This window comes from Leptodactylus fuscus, chromosome 7 (genome assembly GCF_031893055.1).
Source record: "Leptodactylus fuscus isolate aLepFus1 chromosome 7, aLepFus1.hap2, whole genome shotgun sequence".
NCBI lineage: Eukaryota > Metazoa > Chordata > Amphibia > Anura > Leptodactylidae > Leptodactylus > Leptodactylus fuscus.
In genome coordinates, this window is record NC_134271.1 from 110,262,770 (window position 1) to 110,284,396 (window position 21,627).

The following is a 21,627-nucleotide window of genomic DNA, read 5'->3' on the forward strand; positions in this document are numbered from 1 at the left end:
AGACCAGGGGTAGAGAACGTACGGCTCTCCAGCTGATGCAAAACTACAACTCCCAGCATGCATACTGGCTCTGCTGTTCTGGGAACTCCCATGGAAGTGAATGGAGCATGTTGGGAGTTGTAGTTTCACAGCAGCTGGAGAGCCAAAGGTTCCCTACCCCTGCTATAGACAGTGAAACTTCTTTGAAACAACCACATGAAATTGCACTGCAAAATGGTGTTGCGAGGGTGGTGGTATGGTTGTGTCAATGAGCACAGCCAGAATGCATAATATCCAGACAAGAATTTCAGTATTACCTTTTATAAGTGGGCAGTCTTCCCATAGAGGAGGTATTTTGGATAGGTTTCCCTGTAGTTAACCAGTAATAACACTACATGAATAAACTGTTGAACATACTTTATTTGACAAATAACATGGCTAAAAAAAAAAAATCCATTTAGTAAAAGTGCAAAATAAATTACATAAGGATGTATAGATTAGATTACAATCTGGAAAAATGCAAAAAAAATTAAAAAAATAAAATTAAGTCCATGAAATAATAATGGTATATAGTAAATTGAATCAGATGTAGCGTTTCTATCCATGGGGTGCCTGGCTCCACATTAGTTGCACTTGCTCAATGCAAAAACAACAGAAACAAAACAAATCTGCAACCCATCTTATACCGCAAACAGCGTCTCTGCCAGCGGTTACAGTCCACACATCTTCATCAATGGCTCCCATCTGCCCATGCTGTTACTGGATGGGAGTACCCTAGCTGATGTAAGAAGCTGTGAGGCCTGGGCACAGGCCCTACATTCAGGGCTCACCCTGACCATCTGGAGAAGAAGTTGCCGAAGCTAATGCTAACCCTTCAAGATATGCTGCCCCATCACACAAACTTCTTCCGTGTCGCTGTGAACCGTTCCATGTACTGGAAAACAAATACATGTCTGGATCAACATATGCAGTGACACAATTATTACTAGGCATTTCACAAATATATCTATATTGTACCAGCCTACTTATGGGTACAGGACACCCAGTCATGGCTTTTTTTTTTTGTTTGTTTTTATTGTGCTTTTTGAAACCAAAACCAGGAATGGATTAACGTTCCATCTGTCCTTTATTGGTTCTCTGTTATAAACCATACCTGGTTTTGGCATCATTTGGGTTACATTATAAACATTAGATCAATGTGGGGAGGGGCCGTACGATTGCCATAAACAGTTAATTTCCTGGAGCAGCATGACCACCGCCACCGAGGAAATTAAAGGGGCAAACATGTACAACACCACTGTATTCACATGGTGCACCCAAGGACCATCATTCTTTTGATCTTAGTGGTCAGACCCCTCCCATGTGTCTTGGATATTATTAGTGGGAGTTTAATTATACCAGAGTGCCAGTTTGTATCAAGTGGATGTTATGACAGGTTAGCTTAAATCAGAGGTCATTAACTTGGCCCGGGTAAACGGACTTCACTCCTTCCAGTGGCCCCCTACATTTTAATGGCCTGTACCTAACTGCTCCTGTGCCATCTCCTTCCAACTCCGCCTGAGATGGGAGGAGGAGAAAGGTAAGTATTAAGAAGCTGGATTGGCAGAACTAGGGAGAAGGCCACTGACCACAGATGATGGCCTTGGGGGCCACGTGTTTGAGACACCCCCTGGATTAAATGATGTCCTTAGTAGCCTCCCTTCCCTTTTGTCAAGTGATGAAAACCTGATCTAGATAAGAGGTCATACTGGCTACAGGCTACACATTCAAATACTGACCTTATCATAACCCTCCAAGTCCCGAAGTTTCTTTATTTCAAAGAGGTTTCCTTCTACAGCCAATAAGGAGATCTGGGAATCGCTCAAGATACTCTGAGGCAACATACTGAGCTCCAGACAGTTCTCTTCAAGTCGAAGGACCTTAAGACGTGGGCAGCGCGAGACCTGCACGGAGATCTGGGATATCTACAAGAAAAATACCAGATAATTTAATTATATACAATTTGGTCTGTAGAAATTTAAGCAGAAAGCTCCAGGGGCAAAGGCATCATGAGAAGATGGCTACTAGTCCTAGAGGCGCACCACAGCTGCATGATGAATACTGTACTATATGTATAATACTCCTATAACACTCCCTTCCCTGGCACTTATCTCTTAGGTTCTGTGTGATTACTTACCTGGTTCTGGTTCAGGTTTATCTCTATGGCTTGCACCCCTGAAACTTCATCTGGAATTGCCTGGATTTTATTTTTTGACAGATCCACCACATCTAAGTGCCGTAAATTGCAGAGCTGAGTGGGCATAGCACGGAGCTGGTTACCAGAAAGGTTTAGAGTCTTCAAGGCAGAAAGCTGACCAAAGTCAGCAGGAAGGCGGCTAATCTGGTTGCTAGCAAGGTGCAGGGTCTCTAGTTTCTTTAGCTTGCACAATTCATCAGGAATCCTGTCTGTAATGGAAAAACAACATATACAGGTGAAATGAGAAAGAGTGCGCCCTCTAGTGCTCATATTTATGTGAAAGTTTTAAGCAACCCACTTAATATCATTAAAGACAATTTCAAGCTGAAGTTAGATCTATATAGTAAGTTTTCTTAACTGCGCAAACACATAGAAATATCTACAAACTGTCAGTCGGCAGCTCTCATCTGACCAGAGCTGCCGAGGACTTTTTCTGGAGTACAACCTACAAGGGCTTATCAAACGGATTCATCAGCCCCCAAAGCTCTAGTTTGGGAGGGGCATACAAAAGGTGAACTGGATAACCAAAATATTAACCCTTTAAGGGTGGGTTCTCACCTGCACCCAGTCTCCGCTTTGTGGGTTTTAAGTCCTGCATATCCGAGTTTGTGTCCAGTTGAAAAAAAAAAAAAAAAAACGGTTTCGCCGCAGAGAGGCACAAGACGCTCACGGGCGGACACTATGCAAACCCATTCAAATAAATGGGTTTGAAAACTGACTGCCGGGTTCCATCTCCTGTCCAGTTTCTCGGGCAGAAAACGGAAACCTGCAAAGCGGAGACCGGATGCAGATGTGAACCCGCCCTAAACAATATTTATAGGATAGCCAATATTTACTGTCTCAGTGTATTTGGAGAAAACCCCTTCACCTCTTTCTGGCTGGTCACGGACTCACTGAACAACTGAAGTGGGGTAGAATTTTTACTTAAAATGCATTGGAGAATTACTTTATATATTATGAATTGGACACTTATGGTAAAAAACACAGTAATGCTGGACTTCCCCTTCCCGCCATTTTTGACTCAGACTTCAAAATAAAATGACTATCCATTTATTAAACGTATAGGTGGTTGCAGATTTCCTTTCATAGGGATTATACTACTGGCTAATTCTGTGCATTAAAGGAGCTTTATGAAGGAGTCAGACTTGGGCTGTAGAAAATAGAAGAGTTGGAGTCACTGGATAGATGGAACTGTGTAAGGGGTAGGGCTGGGAGATTATGACCTTAAAGGGGTTGTCCGGGATCAATTCATATTGCTAATCTAACCTGTTTTCTAGTCCAGACATTCTGGCTACTGCGCATGCCGGCACTTCGGCTCTACTGCACAGGCATGGCCCCGAAGAAGTGATGTCCCACGCCCAGAAGGTCCAGATCAGAAGACAGGTAAGTATGATGGTGGGGGGCAGGGTTGAATTAATTAGGAAAAGTTAGGGAAACAGGGAGGGGGAGGGAATAAGATAGGGAGGTGGTGCGAGTCAGCTCTGAGTGAAGCCAGTAATTTGTGTAAACAAATGCAGAGAATGCCAAGAGCTCACAGAGAAACCCAGAAATCACTCAAAACACTGCTAAAGGTATTTGGGTGCATTTATTAACCTATTAATAGAACTGACCTTTTTTGAAAAATATTTTTTGGCCCAGAAAACCCCTTTAACCGTAATGAATTGGGCATTTTACCTCAATCACGATTAATAAACAACTATTTTAGGCCAGGCCCTTTTTACATGCTACGCTCCCAGGGGCAGATTATAATAAAACCAAAATGGGTCGTAGCCCAGGGCCCGAGGTTGCAGGGGGTCCAACAGCAAGTAACTGCCCCCTTTATAATCTGAATTTGTAATCAACTGTATTTGCATCCGAATGAAGTCTGCAAGGGGTTAAGGATAAAACATGCTCAGGAATCAACACTGGCGGATAAGTGAAGAATTAATATTCCTACACTGATGGAGGACATTCTCATCTGTAACAATTAGGCAGAATAATTGCTGTAGTTCCTGTGTAAACAACACTGAATCATGAATTACATTTATTCTATAATGAAATTATTATATTAAGTGCTCCTGGACAGCAAACAGAACAGCATTTCCCAGGTCAATCATGAATAAAGCAATGGAAATTTTCTTTGTATTTCATGCCACACTTGAGGCCACACTTCTGGCTTGACTGAGCGCAAGGAACAAACTGAGCACCAATTTGAATCAGGCAGGTTTGTGTGTGTACCAGGATGGCGGCCATCTTTACTTAGTAAAATGATTGCCTTCCTGGTTAGAATTAGCAGGTTTTGCTAATTAAAGGTAATTAATTATTAGGAGTCTTTTCAATGCACACTTTTTTTCTTTTACTGGAGAAACCCTTTAAGACTTTAAGGATGCTTATTATGTCTCAGTTATAGTCACGGCTCTTACAGACCTCTCTGGTTAAGTCCCCAACTCAGTCCACATCATCCAATAGATCTATTAGTCACAGCAGCCATGTGGTAAAGTCACATGGTGCTATATGAAGCTCCACTTATACAACTCAGATGGGGCAATGTACAGGCTGAGCCACAGCTTCACTTTTGCCATATGGCAGAAGGAGGACCTGAATTTAAAGGAATATTTAATTTTCAGAAAATAATTTTATATTTTGAAAACTTAGAATTTTTCAATATATGTCCCGTGTCTTAGACACCAACTGTTTTTAAGCAATCCACTTGCTCTTATTCAACAACTTTACTTTACTCCCAAGGAATAACAATCTATCCTGGTCATGTCATGATCACACAGATGCCTAGCTTGTAAAAAGAAACAGCACTGATGCCCATATTGTAAGGCCATGACAAACATGGCGGAAGTACCATGATGACCAGTGATCAGGATAGGCCATGGCAATCATAACATGTGCAAGAAAACACAGGTAACAATTCCCACACGAATACAGTCCTCAGATATAAAAGTCTTACTTAGTCGGTTGTGGTTCAGTGTCAAACTCTTCAAAACTCCAAATTTCCCTATTGATGGAGGCAAAACTTCTATCTTGTTATTGGATAGATCTATTGTTCGTAGGTTCACCGATAACCTCTGCAGCTCCTCTGGGAACTTTGGGAGAAAAAATAAGACAAACAGATTATTCCATACGTATATGTACACAAGCAGATACATATGTTACATATACATATATATATATATATATTATATATACCAAACCATTCCAACGCTCACCTCCACCAATCCCTTGTCAGTCAGCTGGAACACACCAGTCTTCTGGGCTGTTTCTATATGAGCTTTTAATGCACTGTTACCCATGTTGCTGATGGACAACTAGTATACAGGATGGTCTCGAAGAAAAGTTCCCTTGTAGTCCTGTTGTTTGCAAAATTGTTCACATTAGCTATGGAGTTATACAGTCACATATTATATCAAGTTGTCAATATGACATGTCAATCAAAGGCTTGTTAATAGGAACGCCACAGGATATGCCATAATTGTCAGATAGATGCTGGTCCTAATTCTAGAATAAATTAACCCCCCCAGGCCCCATCACATGGCTGCCACCTTACCCACACCATTCCCACTGACAGTCAAAGCCAAGCTGCCAGCTGTGTTCGGGTTCATATACTCAGTTTGTGTAACACTTAGGCTAAGTTCACACGTGAATACTGTGTGGCGTAATTTGGTCGGTCCGGAAAAAAACGCTTCCTAATTAGGAAGCGGTTTTTGGACCTTGCTCTGGTTTTTGGACCGTTTTTTTGGTAAAAAAATGCTTCAGAAAACGCCAGGCGTTTTTTCCCTCCTGGCCAGTGAATGGACCGTAAAAACCGTGTTGCAGTTTTGGGTCATGGTTTTTGCCAGAAAAACCGTGTCACGGTTTCCGCCTCCCATTCACTTCCTGAGGCAGAATTCGCCTTAAGAAAGGTCATGTCGCTTCTGTCGCTAGCGCTCTCCATAGACCGCCATTGTGAGGGGGCGGATTATGACGTGGATTCCGCACCATGTCCATGTCACTGCTGTAAAGTATATGTCTAAATGCTGTTAACAGTGCTAGTCAAGATGGTTGTTCCTATAATACAGAAGACACCATTCAAAAAAATCTACAATAAGAAAGTAATAAAACAAATTGGTAAATGTGTTCAGAAACTTACAGGATACAATACAACATACTAGAAAAGGGGATGAAGAATTGTTATATTTCATGGGGAATATATGTATAAAACAGATCAGGAGACGTGACATGTCCTCTTAAAATCCAGATTTAGTTCCGGCTTTAAAATGTGCTCATAAAACTGCACTAAACAGTTTCTGGAAAAGCATCCTGAGAATGTATCTGTCTCCTGGTATACAGGGGCTGAGAACTGAAATACTTGGTATTGTGTCTCCCAATAAAAATAAGGAGATTTGTGCATTACAAAAGCGACTAGAACATGCCATCCTCTTGTGAGAAGATATGGGCCTATAAAGGCCGAGAATGAAGGGGCTGCTTTACTACAACGGAGCTGCACAGTGGGCGCCTCTGACATTTCGGCCACAAACGCTAAACCAACACTGTGACCCTTTTATTCTCATGACTAATGAGATCCTGGCAGTAACAGCCCAACCAATCTGTGTCTATGATATGTGTATAATAAAGGATTATTGTTATATATCTACAGTGTGCACATGAGGGACGTCATAAGCCAGATCTAGAGACACACATTACCAGGACTAAATGGATATCTATTAGGACAGAGCAATTATGATCTAAATCACGATTAATTGGACATTTTACCTCAATTACAATGAATGACAATATCTCAGGTTACGCCCCAAGTACGCATTATAATAATGGCAAAATGGTTTGTAGCTCAGGGCCCAGCAGCAAGTAATTGCCCAGCCCTGATTTCTATCTATACGTTTATCTATTATAAATGCGTTTGTATCTGTGTGTACATTATTTATGGTTATGAGCGCGTTTTTCTCTCTCTGGGTGGTTGCACTTACTTTGAGCCCTTTGATACTATTTACAATGGCAGTCTATCTATCTATCTAGGCGGGATTTCAACCCAGGACTCCAGTGCTGCAAGACTGCAGTGCTAAGCACTGAGCCACCGTGTTGCCCCTTTGGGGGTTTGTTTTTGTGCTGCTCTTCAGAGGGAGAGGGTTGGGTGTCATGTACACTATTTCTCAGTGCGGCTGTTTTGTACCTTCATATTTACTGATGCCATTATACGGTATGTAGTATCTATTCTCTATACTTGTATTTTACAGAAATAAATTCTTATATAAAAACTAGATATTCTGGCTTGTTCCCATATGTGTTTCGGTATTCATGTGCATTATTTATATCCTGTTTTATTATTTTTGTGTGTACAGTAGGTCAGGACCAATGACAGCTGGGTTGAGAATCTGGCATCAAAGCTTTAAAGAGACAGGGACAAGGCGTAGGGCCAGACAGAAATTAAAACTGTAAAGTTCCTGCATAACTCACAACTGAGTGAGCTACAGTAAATCTGAGGTACAGTAAACCTGTCAGGCTTCCTGACCAACCGCCTTGATCCAACCTCTTTGATTTTCTCTAAAGTGGCAATGGAGTCGTAAATTTGACAACTGGTTGCAAACGGGAATGTGCGTAAAATGTTCCACAAAACTGGTGTGGTAGCTTTAATAATCCCCCCCCCCTTCCCTGTATTTGGTGCACTGATGTGTTGTGGAAATATTCTAGTGTGTTGTTGTGTGCAAACACTAGGCCTGGTTTATTCTGACAATCTTCCTTGAAGATTTCCAAGCATTAATGGAGTTTGCCTCGGCTATATAAAGCACTATTCACATTGTGTGTGTGTGTATATTATATATATATACACACACACACACATATATATATAACAGTTATATATATGTGTGTGTGTATATATATATATATATATATATATATATATATATATACACTGTATACACACACATATATAACAGATCTATTTAATGGATGGAAATAACTGATGTCAACAGACGGCTATTAGAGATGAGCGAACACTGTTCGGATCAGCCATTCCGAACAGCACGCTCCCATAGAAATGAATGGAAGCACCTGGCACGGCGACCGGCCAAGTGAACGTGCCAGGTGCTTCCATTCATTTCTATGGGAGCGTGCTGTTCGGAATGGCTGATCCGAACAGTGTTCGCTCATCTCTAATGGCTATCCATCCACTGACAGACACAAAAGTATGGTAGATTTTTTCTTTTTTGTCCTCCAACAAAACGCAATGTGAATGGAACCTATGCAGACTGCTAGCCTGTCATACTTTATTCATATGAAAATCAAAAACAGCCATGATGGCCAACATGGTGGCCATTTCTAGAACACACAGGAGGAGCTCATCAAGACCAGTATATTTTACACCAGTCTGGATGAACCCTGTGTCAACAAAGGCCGCTCTTTGGTGGCCTAAATGATAACGAAAATAGCAAGAGTGGAAACAATGTCCATGCCCACTTTCGGAAAAGTGGCAAGGCCTGTGCAAAAATATCATAAGGGGGTATCTGAGGGTCTGTTCTGATGACAAAAAAACAGGTCCTACCCTACTCCATTTCATCAGAACAGACCTGATCGGAAGCCCCTATAGAGGTAAGTGCTTAACAGAATGCACTCAGATAACCCTGTCGGACCCAACTCAGATTCAGACTGGGTTGTGTGCATGTGGTCTTGGTATATACCAAGGGTTTTCTCTTTGGTGGTTAGCAGCCCCATTTTCTCTGGGAGGAAGGTGTTTTAAAGCATGGGACTTTCCAGAATCCCATATGCAAAAAGTCGCGCGTTATACAAACAAGCCATTGAACTCAATGGCTAACTACATTTTACGTGTGTATTTTTACATGTGTAAAATGGACAGAATACACGGAGCGTAAACTCCGTGTGAAGGCACCCTAAGAAAAGTCTATCTGCCTAAACATGTATCTGCTGGCGCTGGGGTCTGTACGTGGATCATTTTATATGGATTAAATAAAGCTGGATTTTTTTGTGGATCTCCAGCAATGCTGGACATTTTTTCTTCTAGCCGTACGTCTGCTAGATATTCCCTGATATGTCTGTAATGTGAAGCTAAGGCAGCAGATTACATTCACCCGACATAAGAAGCTTAAGTACATCAGGCAATTCATTTGCCCTTGGACAGTCAGATGACTGCAGTGTTTTCCATACGGCTCCACCTTTGTGTATGACATAAAATTACAGAGATAATATTGTTATAAAGAGATTTCTATTAATACAACTAGTAGAAATAAGCCATATTCCGTCATACTCTGCAATATAACTTCCCGGGGGTTACAGCTTTCCATATAACACTGTTACATATAAGAAGTGATACAAGGCATAGAACAGAAAACCGTCACAATAAACAATGGCGGATCTCGAGGAACCCTATTGACTATATAGGGGTGCATCAGGTGTCTGTTATTTTATCACAGGCATTGCCGGATGAAAAAATTGGGATTGCAGGACTCTTTCGGCTGAGATTTCTGCTGGGCTTTATGCCAGAGGCCCCAAATTGGGACTCAAATGCAGATGTAAACATAGCCCAATCCTGTGCGGTGGGCACTTACCACAAGCCATGGCCCCTCTACCACTATCACTACAGATACAGTCCTGCCTAACAGATCTCTATGGGACAACAACTCCCATCAGATCACATTCCTGTACTAACAAACTTGCATCAACCAAGTCTGTTCACCTAAAAGTTACAAATACAGGCAGGCCAAGCAAATGCACTACTTTATATAGAAATCCCAAAACAGAGCTCTTACCCACCACTACAGACCGGAATAAACATGCAAGGATTACGGTACCGGCTACTCCCTACAATCCCAGGCACAGCTCTTCCGGAAAGCGCGACTCCACCTTCACATCCCTGGAGTTTGACACACACAAGATGGCGCCAGAGCACGCCAATGTAACAGAACTTACGTGCCAGCCACAATATGGCGCTGGGTACGAGTCGCTGAATGGGTCAGATTTGAGCGCACTTTATGATTGGCTGGCTTCACATTTAGCGCTCTCTTTTGCTTATAGGAAAGCAGTTGTCATTTCGGGCTGTCTGTGTCAGTGACAAGTAATGGCGACCAATCCCTGGGACCCGGTTCAGCCGACGGCGGCTGCGCTACTGATAGAGAAGTGTCTGGGGAGTGGAGTCTTGTCACAGGTACTGAAGGCTTGGGGTGCGCATTATATATTATTTATCTATCTATCTATCTATCTATCTATCTATCTATCTATCTATCTATCTATCTATCTATCTATCTATCTATCTATCTATCTATCTATCTATCTATCTAATCTATCTATCTACACACACGGCACTATGGTCAGTCCTCGGTACATCTACTGTGTACGTTCATTACAAAGTTATAGTCACGTGATCTAGGTGTTGTACAAGGTGCAGCTAAGAACATGTTACTTGTCTTTCACAGTCCTTCAGGATCTCCATTGACTTCTGTTTCTGGTATATATGTTTATTGCATATACATTACTCTATATCTATTTAGTTTAGTTTTTTTCAGCCACAATTTTGGCCAGATCAAATGCCATCCAATTCCCTGCAACCCGAGATCAACGTCCCACTTGGAATAAGACTTTATAATAAATCTGCTTTATTTTCCCTAGCATGCCCTCAAACGGACTTGGAAGGAAACCCCATGCTTTAGTCATATAGAGGAGCTAGAGAAGATCTCTGCACTCAAGGCTGAAATCAATAAGGTGAGCTTTCTCTCTTCCCCCTCTCCAACTTCTTGGTCTTCAGTTTTTAATTCCAGTGGGAATTATGGTTTAGATTGTGTGAAAATCTTGAAAGAAACCGCATTGTTCTTATGAATCTGTGTCCAGACAAGCAGAAAATCTGGGCATAACCAATGAAATTATATTAGAGAGTAAAAGGTATGGTTGTGCTCAGCATTATATACCCTACCATACACTGTGGCTGGTCTGATATTGAGTTTTCTGATGACCGACTTCATTCTTGTAACTATGTATCTTATTGTTTGCAGAAGAGCTTGGAGTTAGAAATGCTGACACTTGAGAAGGAGACGGCAGATATAACTCATGCGTTTTTTCTCAGTGAGTTTTTCAAATTGATCTTCCAATGTTTTTCACATCTTCCATTATTTTTCTATTTCAAGTGTAATAAATCTGTTCTTGCAAATAAAAGGGGCAAGTAAAGAGTTGTACTTGGTGACATCATGATCTTTTCAAGCCTACTACTGTGTACAGAGAACTGGAATTTAAAGATTTTGTACAGAAATTGGACAAATCACAGCAGAAGCCAGGGAAGCCACCAGAAGTTCTGCGCTGAATGACTGACTGATGAGAGCAACGGACATTTGTAATGATAGCGTGAACTTAGCTTGGGTTGACATTTCTGATCTTACAGTCCACTGCTCTCATCCAACATAGGATTAAGGCAACAGAATTAAACAGTGCTGGAATGACATATGCAGCCCCCTCCATCTGCATTCACTGCAGCGTAAAAATATGATGGAAGCCTTGTTCTGTCATGTTTGTTTACTTGTCAAAGCCATCTGTAAGTGTCCTTTATTGTTTTTTTGGTTTTTTTTTTACATAGGAGTGAATGCAGATGGAGGTGGCTCCATCTGCATCTGTCATTCCAGTGTTTAAGTCCGTTGTTCTCAAACTATGTTGGACAAGAGCAGCAGATTGTAAAAACTGAAACTATACTAAAAAACTGAAATATAAACTAACATGAAGCCTAATGTAATGAGGGGTACCAACAATTTTGTGCATGTGTATATTTGGATTAATTCATGTATAAGATTAAATAGCATGATGTTTTTGTTTAGAAACTGTGCCGCTCTTGTCCATAGGTTTTCTCTGTTATTGCATCCCAGTACCTTTCACTTGATTGTAGGTGAGCTGCAGTACCAGACCCAACCTATGGATAAGAGTGGAGCTGTTTCTGGATAAAAGCAGATCCTAATTTTGAAATTTTATGGTTGGAACATACCATCCGCCATTATTGAAATACCAGAGCATTGGGGAAATTCATACTTTACTTTTACCCTTGAGCTGTAGACCAGTTCTCATATCCAAATTAAAATTCTAGATCAGAAATATGACACCCTGCAAGCAATAAACAGCCACTTGGAGGCGGTAATAAGAGAGAAACGTAGTCTGAGACAGAGACTGGCTAAACCATTGTGCCAAGAAAATTTACCTATTGAGGCGTCATACCACAGGTATGTTCTTAGTTCTGAAAAGTAAACTAAGAATTGCATTAGTCTACTTTACATGTCCATTTATAGTGCTGCCTCTTAAGCTGTGCATTAGTTCAATACATTGATATTGTTGCTGCTGGTGCTTAGAAGTCAATAGGCATCAAGGCTACTTGGTGCTATTCTCATTTACTTCTAGTATTATGTATAAGATATATATTTGTGTATATGTGTATGTATATATATATCAAGATGAGAGTGGTCACATGACATGACACATTTTGGGTCACAGGATTTGCCTACACTGGAGACTACACTGTCAGTCATCTAGCATTGGTGTGAAAGCTCCTGGCTCCTTCCTGTATTCCTTAGTAGAAAAATCCATTAATCAGACTCTTGTAATACCATACACTTCATTGTTACAGGAGTTCTATATTTTTATTAAATCAAGTACATAGCACCAAGTTTATATTCATGTGTAACATATGTGTTGCAGGTGTATGACTATCTACTTATGTACAGCTTCAGGTTTAATACATCTCCCTTCCTATGGCGCAGGTCTGTCTCTGAACTCTTGCCACTTGCCGTTAAATTCATAGAGAAGCTGGAAGTCTACATCCAAACCATCCACACCATTCCCCGCATCCCAGAATGTGCGAAGAATGTGGTAAGAACAAGTCCATGGCCAGGAACTGAGAGGGGGCCTGTAAATATTAATGAGGTTGCCACACGATGGATTGGTGATATGTGTCTGATAGCTGTGACTCGGGCCCCCTCCCACCAAAGAACACTGAGCTGTTTGCATCTGGCCCTAGACACTGAATGTAGTCATGTAGGGCACTCAGCCTCCTGTTCTAGGGACCAGTAGTGGTCTTTACTAGTGGGCCCCCCCAGTGATCAGGCATTCATTACCCATCTGTGATTAGGTGATAAATCTCAGTTATGGCATAACCCCTAACATGCCACATCTCTGTTTTAGGATAATGCCTTGGCTAGAATGGAAGCCCTTGAGGCAGATCTAGAGGAGGTGACAGAACAGATCTTGACGTGGAGAGAGAAAATGAATAAATTTCTGCAAGAAAAATTCCAGGTCAGCACAGAAGAAAGTTCCAGTAGTATCAAAGAATCTACTTCTTACTTGTCCATTGAAAATGTACACCACTAACTGAATGGTATGTTGATGTCACAATCCTCCGACAGAGGGTTAACAACAAAGAGTTAAACTTAAAGATGTTATGATGTATAATATTATCAGTCATCAGTATGAAAATATCTATTTGGGACAGACAACACCTTTAAATATTTAAAAACTTTTGATTCTTCATATTTTGTATATAAATTTGTAACATTAAATATCTAACCTTTTCATATAAGCTTATGTGTTGTGTCTGTGTTTCTGAAATCTACCATGCATCAGTATAGCCGTCTTATCACCAGGATGGACTGTTTGACTACTGGAAGTAAACCATGAAGAATCAATACACAAAGTGTGCTGTCAAATTCTATAACACTTTATTATACAACTAGCCTCTGCCCACGACTTCGTCTGTGTGTTGTTGGTGTTGATGATCTGCCCATATTCAGCAAATTGCTGCCGTCGATGGTTCGCCTGCTCCGGCATTTCGGTAGCTCTCAAGCTATCCTGCTGCTGAACTTGTTCCTCGCACCGTGCCTGTGATTGTTCCGGCAGCTTGCTGGGACGCCATATAGTGAGTGTGTTGTTGGCATCGATAATCCGCCTTCTCCGGCATTTTGGCTGCTGTAAGAGCCGCTTGACACCTAGCTTGCTCAATCCTCCTCAACTCCACTTGAGGAGAAGTCTGTTGACTTCTGGCATCCTTCATAGCTCTCGTTGTTTTAGAATTTTGCCACAAATTACGGTAGATTTTCTTTTTCCCGGCATGTTTAAAATTAGCAAACTACCAATTTGGATTAAAGGGGTTTTCCCATGTCAGTGTCTCAGCGCGCTGCTTGGAGCAGGTCAGATAATATGCAAATGCTTGTACACAATGGATTCAGTGTTGTCTGTGTGTTTACATAGAGAAATAACAGACCTGGCTTTTTCAGCCTGCTGCCAAGAGCAGTTTAATATCGTATGTGAACATAAATTTATAACCCTTGTGAAGCCTTGTCATTTACCGGGATAAATACCGCTGGCCACGAGAAAATGGCCGCTTCCAATACTATGCAAGCGGCCATTTTTCTTGTGGCCGCGAGCACGCACCGTTGGCTTGCCCTAGGCCTGAGGCCTACAAGTTACAAGCCGCCACCGGAAGAAGACGCGGTGATGACCTCGGTGCAGAAGAAGATGGAGGTGGCACTGGAGAGTTCTCTGGCAGCATTGGGGCCGCCGCCAGTGCTGTTTGAGCGCTGGGGCCCACCCCCAGTGCCGCAAAAGAACTCATTTACATAACTGAGAGAAACCGGGATTTTAGGTAGGAGACGGATAGCCTTTCTTAAGGCTATTCCGACGTGTTAGAAAAAAAAAAGGGATTGAATGATAGGATCCCTTTAAGCACTGCAGCTCATGCCATCACAGGGAAAACAGCTGATCAGTGAGGGTGCCCTCTCTTGGATCCCCACTAATGTAAAATAGATGTCCTTGAAAAGCTGTAGATGTTGCATATCAATAATTATGTATATGGTTTTTGGTCAATTATACTCTAGCTATGAATCATACAGTTTAGTGGTCATTGTTATGTAGGGTAATTTTCACTATCTCGTTGAAATAAATTTCACCATATCCTTCAATACTCACCATCTCATCTTTAATGCCAAGTAACCCAGCCGCCCAACAGGCCTGCCTGCGAACGGCTAAGAAGTCATTCTCAAAGCACTGCAAGAATCCCGGGAGCAGCTGAGCAGTCATAATCTGTAGGAAGCCAATAAGAGATAAAGCCTGTACCTTAGTCTTCCAGCTATCGCTCTCCAAGTGCTGTCTGGAAATGACATTCAGATTATAATTAGTTCTAATTATATATTCCCATATTTAACTGCAGTAATTTGTATTAATTAGAATAATTAGTAATCTAATCTATCAGAATAGCTATCTATATAGGAAAGGCAGCTGGGGCTCATAGGGGGCAAATCAGCTGACCTTGTACCAAAAAGCCTTTGTGATGCCCCCATGGTTACAGCCAACTAAATTTACCAAATCTACGATAACTGGCACATATCATGAAGCTGAAAAAAGAGGGAATGAATTGTGCTTGCAAACTATTGCAAAAAATATTCTATGTTCGCCTTTTTGGCCATGCAAAGTTGCTATCTGGTTGGCTAGGGACCACCATTTTACTTTTATATCTCAGTCAGATCCTGTTGCTCAGTCTGTTGACAGCATCTGGTTAGAATACATGTCTGTTCAGGGGCATAGCTATATAAGGGGTGCAGTAGCTACCAGGTCCAAGACCTATAGCAGGGGTAGGGAACCTTTGGCTCTCCAGCTGTTGTGAAACTACAACTCCCAGCATGCTCTATTCACTTCCATGGGAGTTCCAAGGACAGCAGAGCAAGTATGCATGCTGGGAGTTGTAGTTCTGCAACAGCTGGAGAGCCGTACGTTCCCTACCCCTGACCTATAGGGAAACAAACGGTCGCTCTGCCACATATGAGATATGAATACATCACTATTCTATATGGTACCAGGTAAGTAGGGGACCTATTGCAGATTTTGCATTGGGGTCCAGAAGCTTTGCCCCTGTGTCTCTTCAGACCATCAGAGTATAAATAGCGGAGCTCAGGGAAGGGGAGTAAACATAATAAACAGTGATACCGTAGATTTCTGTTATAACTCATGCCAGTGTTCTAGTGTGAATTATAGTAAATTTGATGGATTGAGGCATGAAACCCCTGTCCTAAAAGTTTTACATGAGCGTGAAATCGCTGAGGCCATTATGGCAGACACGTCATTTTTGATTCCTTTTTCAGGAAGTGACAAATAGTTCTAAGGTCCTGCATATTTTATTTACCATGACCTGAGCTCTGATAACCATCAGCTCAACAGGAACGCCATAAAATCCCATGGGTACTATTCCAGCAATGGTTGCCTTTTTCCATAAAGCCTGGCTTTGCATGCTCTTTACATGCTCTGCAAGACCTTCCTACTGCTGACTGTTGTGACTGGAGATTTACACAGACCATCTATTAGAGTAAAATACTAAAGGGCAGGCTGTGGCTGGTTCAACACTTCTGATGCACCTTTTGTTGGCTCGGGACTTATAAACAGGCGAGTCCCCACCCTCTGCTCCTTAATCTCCAACCGAACTAGTGTTGGCTTTTTGCTGTTTGGGTCTGTCGGGGACCTAAACAATGGGGAGGGGAACTGCTAAAACAACGATTACACAAGGAGCCAGTGTGGACCTCATTGAATGTAATGGGGTCTGTCATTTTTAAACTGAAAGCAGCAGATGAAAAAGTCCTCCACATAGGATGGTGATTTATGGAGTTACCATGTGGGGCAGGCAGGGGCTCTTGATTCAGAGCTCCAATCAGAGGTGGGCAGTTTCAGAGCTCAGAATCACGTCCCCTTGGCTGCTTCTGTTTGACACTGCCCATCTGACAGTAAAAAGCCTAAATAGGCCTGTGAGTCACCAAAATGAACTGCAGCTAGCATTCAGGAACCATTGGCTAGAGTAAAAAGGCCAACCGTGCCATAATCAGGGGAGCAGTGTTATTAAATTATGCAAAAGCTGGACTTGGCGAAAGTGATGAAAAGTCTTCTTTAAGGAGACAACAATTAAAAAAAATATAACTTGGATGTAAGTCACTTCATTTTTTGGCCTTGTTCACACAGGATACAGCTGTTTGTGTGTTATATTTATCTTTTTTTTTGTAAGGAAATATCTGTGTAATTCATGAGGATGGGTTTTTGTTTCCACTAACTACCTGATTGTCCACAACTATCACCAAGTTCCTTCTTGGTCGGACACCAGGGCAATATGTTGGCAGCATTACTTTACTCTCCTCTTGATAGATTTAAATAAATAGGATGTACAAGCTTAGCCATAGGGGCTTTCATACCTGCACTTGTTCTTCGGTTTGTGCATTCCGCCAGGTTTCCATCTTCAGTCCCCGCAAAACTGGACAGGAGATGGAAACCCAGTGATCAGTTTTAAAACCCATTCACTTGAATAGGTTTGTAAAGATGACCGTCTGTGTGCGCCTTCGGCCTGTCTGCGGGAAAACCAGTTTTTTTTAGCCAGACACAGAGTTGGACATGCAGCTTTTTTTTGTTGGAGATTTTGCTGCGTTTTTTTTGAACCGTCAGGAGTGGGTTTAACAGAAGGGAAAAGCATAACTGTCTTTGACTTTAAAAAAAACGCAGCAAAATCTGCAACAAAAAAAGCATTTCCACAATATGGAGCTTTTGCCTCAAGTGGTTTTCCTGTTTTTCCAGATAGATATTCACAAGATACGATAACTGACACAAAGAGCCCACTACTGTAGTGCACAGCCATAAATCAGAAAAATCCATCTTTACTATCCACCACTAGGCACAAAATAACACAAATATACTTAAAAGCAATAAAAAAATGTACTAAAACTACTAAGATAACTAAAGTGCACCAAATAGCCCAACCCCATGATAAGATATACACTCACCGGCCACTTTATTAGGTACACCTGTCCAACTGCTCGTTAACACTTAATTTCTAATCAGCCAATCACATGGCGGCAACTCAGTGCATTTAGGCATGTAGACATGGTCAAGACAATCTCCTGCAGTTCAAACCGAGCATCAGTATGGGGAAGAAAGGTGATTTGAGTACCTTTGAACGTGACATGGTTGTTGGTGCCAGAAGGGCTGGTCTGAGTATTTCAGAATCTGCTGATCTACTGGGATTTTCACGCACAACCATCTCTAGGGTTTACAGAGAATGGTCCGAAAAAGAAAAAACATCCAGTGAGCGGCAGTTCTGTGGGCGGAAATGCGTTGTTGATGCCAGAGGTCAGAGGAGAATGGCCAGACTGGTTCGAGCTGATAGAAAGGCAACAGTGACTCAAATAGCCACCCGTTACAACCAAGGTAGCCAGAAGAGCATCTCTGAACGCACAGTACGTCGAACTTTGAGGCAGATGGGCTACAGCAGCAGAAGACCACACCGGGTGCCACTCCTTTCAGCTAAGAACAGGAAACTGAGGCTACAATTTGCACAAGCTCATCGAAATTGGACAATTGAAGATTGGAAAAACGTTGCCTGGTCTGATGAGTCTCGATTTCTGCTGCGACATTCGGATGGTAGGGTCAGAATTTGGCGTCAACAACATGAAGCATGGATCCATCCTGCCTTGTATCAACGGTTCAGGCTGGTGGTGGTGGTGTCATGGTGTGGGGAATATTTTCTTGGCACTCTTTGGGCCCCTTGGTACCAATTGAGCATCGTTGCAACGCCAAAGCCTACCTGAATATTGTTGCTGACCATGTCCATCCCTTTATGACCACAATGTACCCAACATCTGATGGCTACTTTCAGCAGGATAATGCGCCATGTCATAAAGCTGGAATCATCTCAGACTGGTTTCTTGAACATGACAATGAGTTCACTGTACTCCAATGGCCTCCACAGTCACCAGATCTCAATCCAATAGAACATCTTTGGGATGTGGTGGAACGGGAGATTGGCATCATGGATGTGCAGCCAACAAATCTGCGGCAACTGTGTGATGCCATCATGTCAATATGGACCAAAATCTCTGAGGAATGCTTCCAGCACCTTGTTGAATCTATGCCACGAAGAATTGAGGCAGTTCTGAAGGCAAAAGGGGGTCCAACCCGTTACTAGCATGGTGTACCTAATAAAGTGGCCGGTGAGTGTAAATATAATACACACCAGTCCAGCCCATAATATATATTGTAAATAATAATACAGGACTGGCTGCGAACTGTTTCTATAGCTCTCATATGCGGCAGTGGAGAAAGCCACACACATACAAGGACACTTCTCCATTCAGTTTCAGTCTGGAAGTGGTAACCTACTCTTGTAGTCTGGAGATAACGGGATCCCCATTCCCAGAATATGTGGCGGTCCTAGAATTGGAACCTGATCTCACGTGCTGCTACCATGAAGGTAATGGGTGATGTTTTTCATGAAACTTGCAGGGATGTCTAGGAGGCATTGGACCAAGTGTATCCATACAGTAGGGTCATGGACAATGCAAAGAAACTCTGCTTCCCTACAGAAGAACACTTGGGAACCTAATTGCAGCTTTTTGTAGATTTTTCTGATTTATAGGTGGTGTCTTTGTGTCAGTTATCATATCTTGTGAATACAAATCTATCTTGAAAGACAAGAAAACCGCTTGAGGCTAAAACCCCACATTGTGGAAATGCTGCTTTTTGTGTTGCAGATTTTGCTGCGGTTTTTTTAAAGTCAAAGACAGTTGAACTTTTCCATTCTGTTAAATCCACTCCTGACTTTTGTTAAAAAAAAAACTAAACTCAGGAGCAGCATGGTGACTCAGTGGTTAGCACTGCAGCCTTGTGGCACTGGAGTCCTGGGTTCAAATCCTACCAAGGTCAACTTCTGCAAGGAGTTTGTATGTTCTCCCCGTGTTTGCGTGGATTTCCTCCCATACTCCAAAGACATACTGATAGGAGAAAATGTACATTGCGAGTGCTATATGGGGCTCATAATCTAAAAAAAAAAACGCAGCACAATCTCCAACGTAAAAAGCTGCTTTTCTACAATGTGGAGCCTTTGCTTCAAAGTGAACCTGTCAGATGATTTGTACTGCCCTGTGTGAGAGGAGGATGTGATGGAGGCAGATAAGGTTAGGTCTGTGATATGTAGGTTTATAGTATATACAGCCGGATATAAAGCAGATTAAATCCTGGCAGGACTCCTGGGGGAGACAGTAGGAGTCCGGTTCACTCCGCCCACACCGGATAAATGACAGCTATTCTCATATCAATGTGTACACAGAAGGCTGTATATCACTGTGTGTTGGCGGGGTCAGCAGGACTCTCACTGACTCTCCTAGGAGTCCTATCAGGAATTAAACAATAATTGAATCCACACATAAAGATAAATAACTTTATTATATTCTCTGCTACAATAGTTCATTCTATCAGTGTGATTGGCAGTCCAATACTACTTGGTTTCATAGCCATGTGCCTTGTGTTCTTCCCATAGCTTATACATACTGCAGGTAGCCAGTCTGTGAATTGAACCCAATAGTCGTCCATTTCTTTCACTAGTATCTAGTGACATCAATACAACCTACAAAACAGCCACATCACATGTTTGTAGATGTCATTATACCTGCAAAGCCTATACCCTGAGCCCTGACAAAACTAGAGCAGCATATTATTGACATCTATGCAAGGAGAACATTGCTTGGAAAATACTGAGTGGATTTTTTGACGCCTCTCTGCTCTCATTCCCAAATGGCTCACTGAGCTCAATAGAATACATATGGCAGCTCCAGTATAAATAGTAGTCCCTCCCAGCAAGTATGGCAGTGATGGGATGAGAATACAGGCAGGCGGCAGTTAAAGTAAGTGTCTAAGATATTAAAAAACAGCTTTGCCCCCATAAGCGGCAGTGTGGTTGCAGGGGGAGCACTGCATAACTAAAGCCCTTTGTCAGACCTTGCATTTTCCCAAGAGCTATCATGCTAAATGTTCCTATAAGAATAAAGAGTTCTTCTAATACTGTGCAGAGATTGATAGACTTGCGCAATTTACAATGTCTGCAGATTTGGGGAGCGTTGCCCTATGGGGTGTATCAGATCTGACTATGTATTGCTGCCTAGTTACTGGTAAGACGTTGTTCAAAAAGCGATTCCGTTTCATTTCACAATAATGGTGCTGTATACTCATATACTGTCAAACAATATGGCCACCATCATAGCTCCAATAGGAGTTGTCACACAGCGTTTCTAGGTTCAATGGCAAATCTACCTAGTTAAGTAGTCACATCATCTTTCTGGCTTTCATGTAAAATACCATTCAGTACTACGGCGACGCTGTAGAGAGTGACAATTCCCTATAGGTGCTGTAATGGTGACTATACCAGTGGTCACCCACCTTACCATGAAATGGGTATTAATAAGCTACATTTTAACAACTTGGCAGATAGAGAACACCACATGGAAATGTTTGTTGCAGGGCTGTGGAGTTTGTAGGCCAAACCATCGACACCGACTCTTCTATTTTACCATAGCCCACCTCCTACTCCTTCATAAATGCGTGATATCCATGGTCAGTCAGAAGCAGTAAAGCTCCTCGAATTCAATTCTTATGAA

At 42.0% G+C, this 21,627-nt stretch overlaps 2 protein-coding genes across 3 annotated transcripts; one reads left to right on the top strand and one right to left on the bottom strand.

Annotated features, from left to right (window-relative positions):
• Positions 1-469: 469 nt before the first annotated feature.
• On the bottom strand, positions 470-10,063 carry LRRC57 (leucine rich repeat containing 57). Of its 2 annotated transcripts, none has more exons than XM_075280849.1 (6): positions 10,006-10,063; positions 5,413-5,553; positions 5,154-5,289; positions 2,156-2,424; positions 1,758-1,943; positions 470-913 (listed from the first exon to the last, which is right to left on the bottom strand). In XM_075280849.1, exons 2-6 carry the CDS (start codon positions 5,494-5,496, stop codon positions 872-874), a joined length of 717 nt encoding a protein of 238 aa, XP_075136950.1. In that variant the 5' UTR covers positions 5,497-5,553; positions 10,006-10,063; the 3' UTR covers positions 470-871. The 2 variants fall into 2 exon arrangements, with proteins under 2 accessions (XP_075136950.1, XP_075136949.1); XM_075280848.1 differs by having other exon boundaries at positions 9,968-10,052.
• Positions 10,064-10,236: 173 nt separating this feature from the next.
• Positions 10,237-13,670, top strand: HAUS2 (HAUS augmin like complex subunit 2). The gene is made up of 6 exons (XM_075280850.1): positions 10,237-10,358; positions 10,820-10,912; positions 11,200-11,269; positions 12,273-12,405; positions 12,940-13,048; positions 13,361-13,670. Exons 1-6 carry the CDS (start codon positions 10,272-10,274, stop codon positions 13,544-13,546), a joined length of 678 nt encoding a protein of 225 aa, XP_075136951.1. The 5' UTR covers positions 10,237-10,271; the 3' UTR covers positions 13,547-13,670.
• The last annotated feature ends 7,957 nt before the right edge of the window (positions 13,671-21,627 follow it).

Bases quoted from the DNA above. Each gene is read 5' to 3' on its own strand.
- HAUS2 (XM_075280850.1), top strand. From the start codon at position 10,272: ATGGCGACCAATCCCTGGGACCCGGTTCAGCCGACGGCGGCTGCGCTA. The intron at 10,913-11,199 runs GTGAGCTTTCTC...TATTGTTTGCAG, and splicing joins TCAAGGCTGAAATCAATAAG to AAGAGCTTGGAGTTAGAAAT. The intron at 13,049-13,360 runs GTAAGAACAAGT...TCTCTGTTTTAG, and splicing joins CAGAATGTGCGAAGAATGTG to GATAATGCCTTGGCTAGAAT.
- LRRC57 (XM_075280849.1), bottom strand. From the start codon at position 5,496: ATGGGTAACAGTGCATTAAAAGCTCATATAGAAACAGCCCAGAAGACT. The intron at 5,290-5,412 runs GTGAGCGTTGGA...TTTCTCCCAAAG, and splicing joins CTGACAAGGGATTGGTGGAG to TTCCCAGAGGAGCTGCAGAG. The intron at 914-1,757 runs GTCAGTATTTGA...TTTGTTTTCCAG, and splicing joins ACTTGGAGGGTTATGATAAG to TACATGGAACGGTTCACAGC.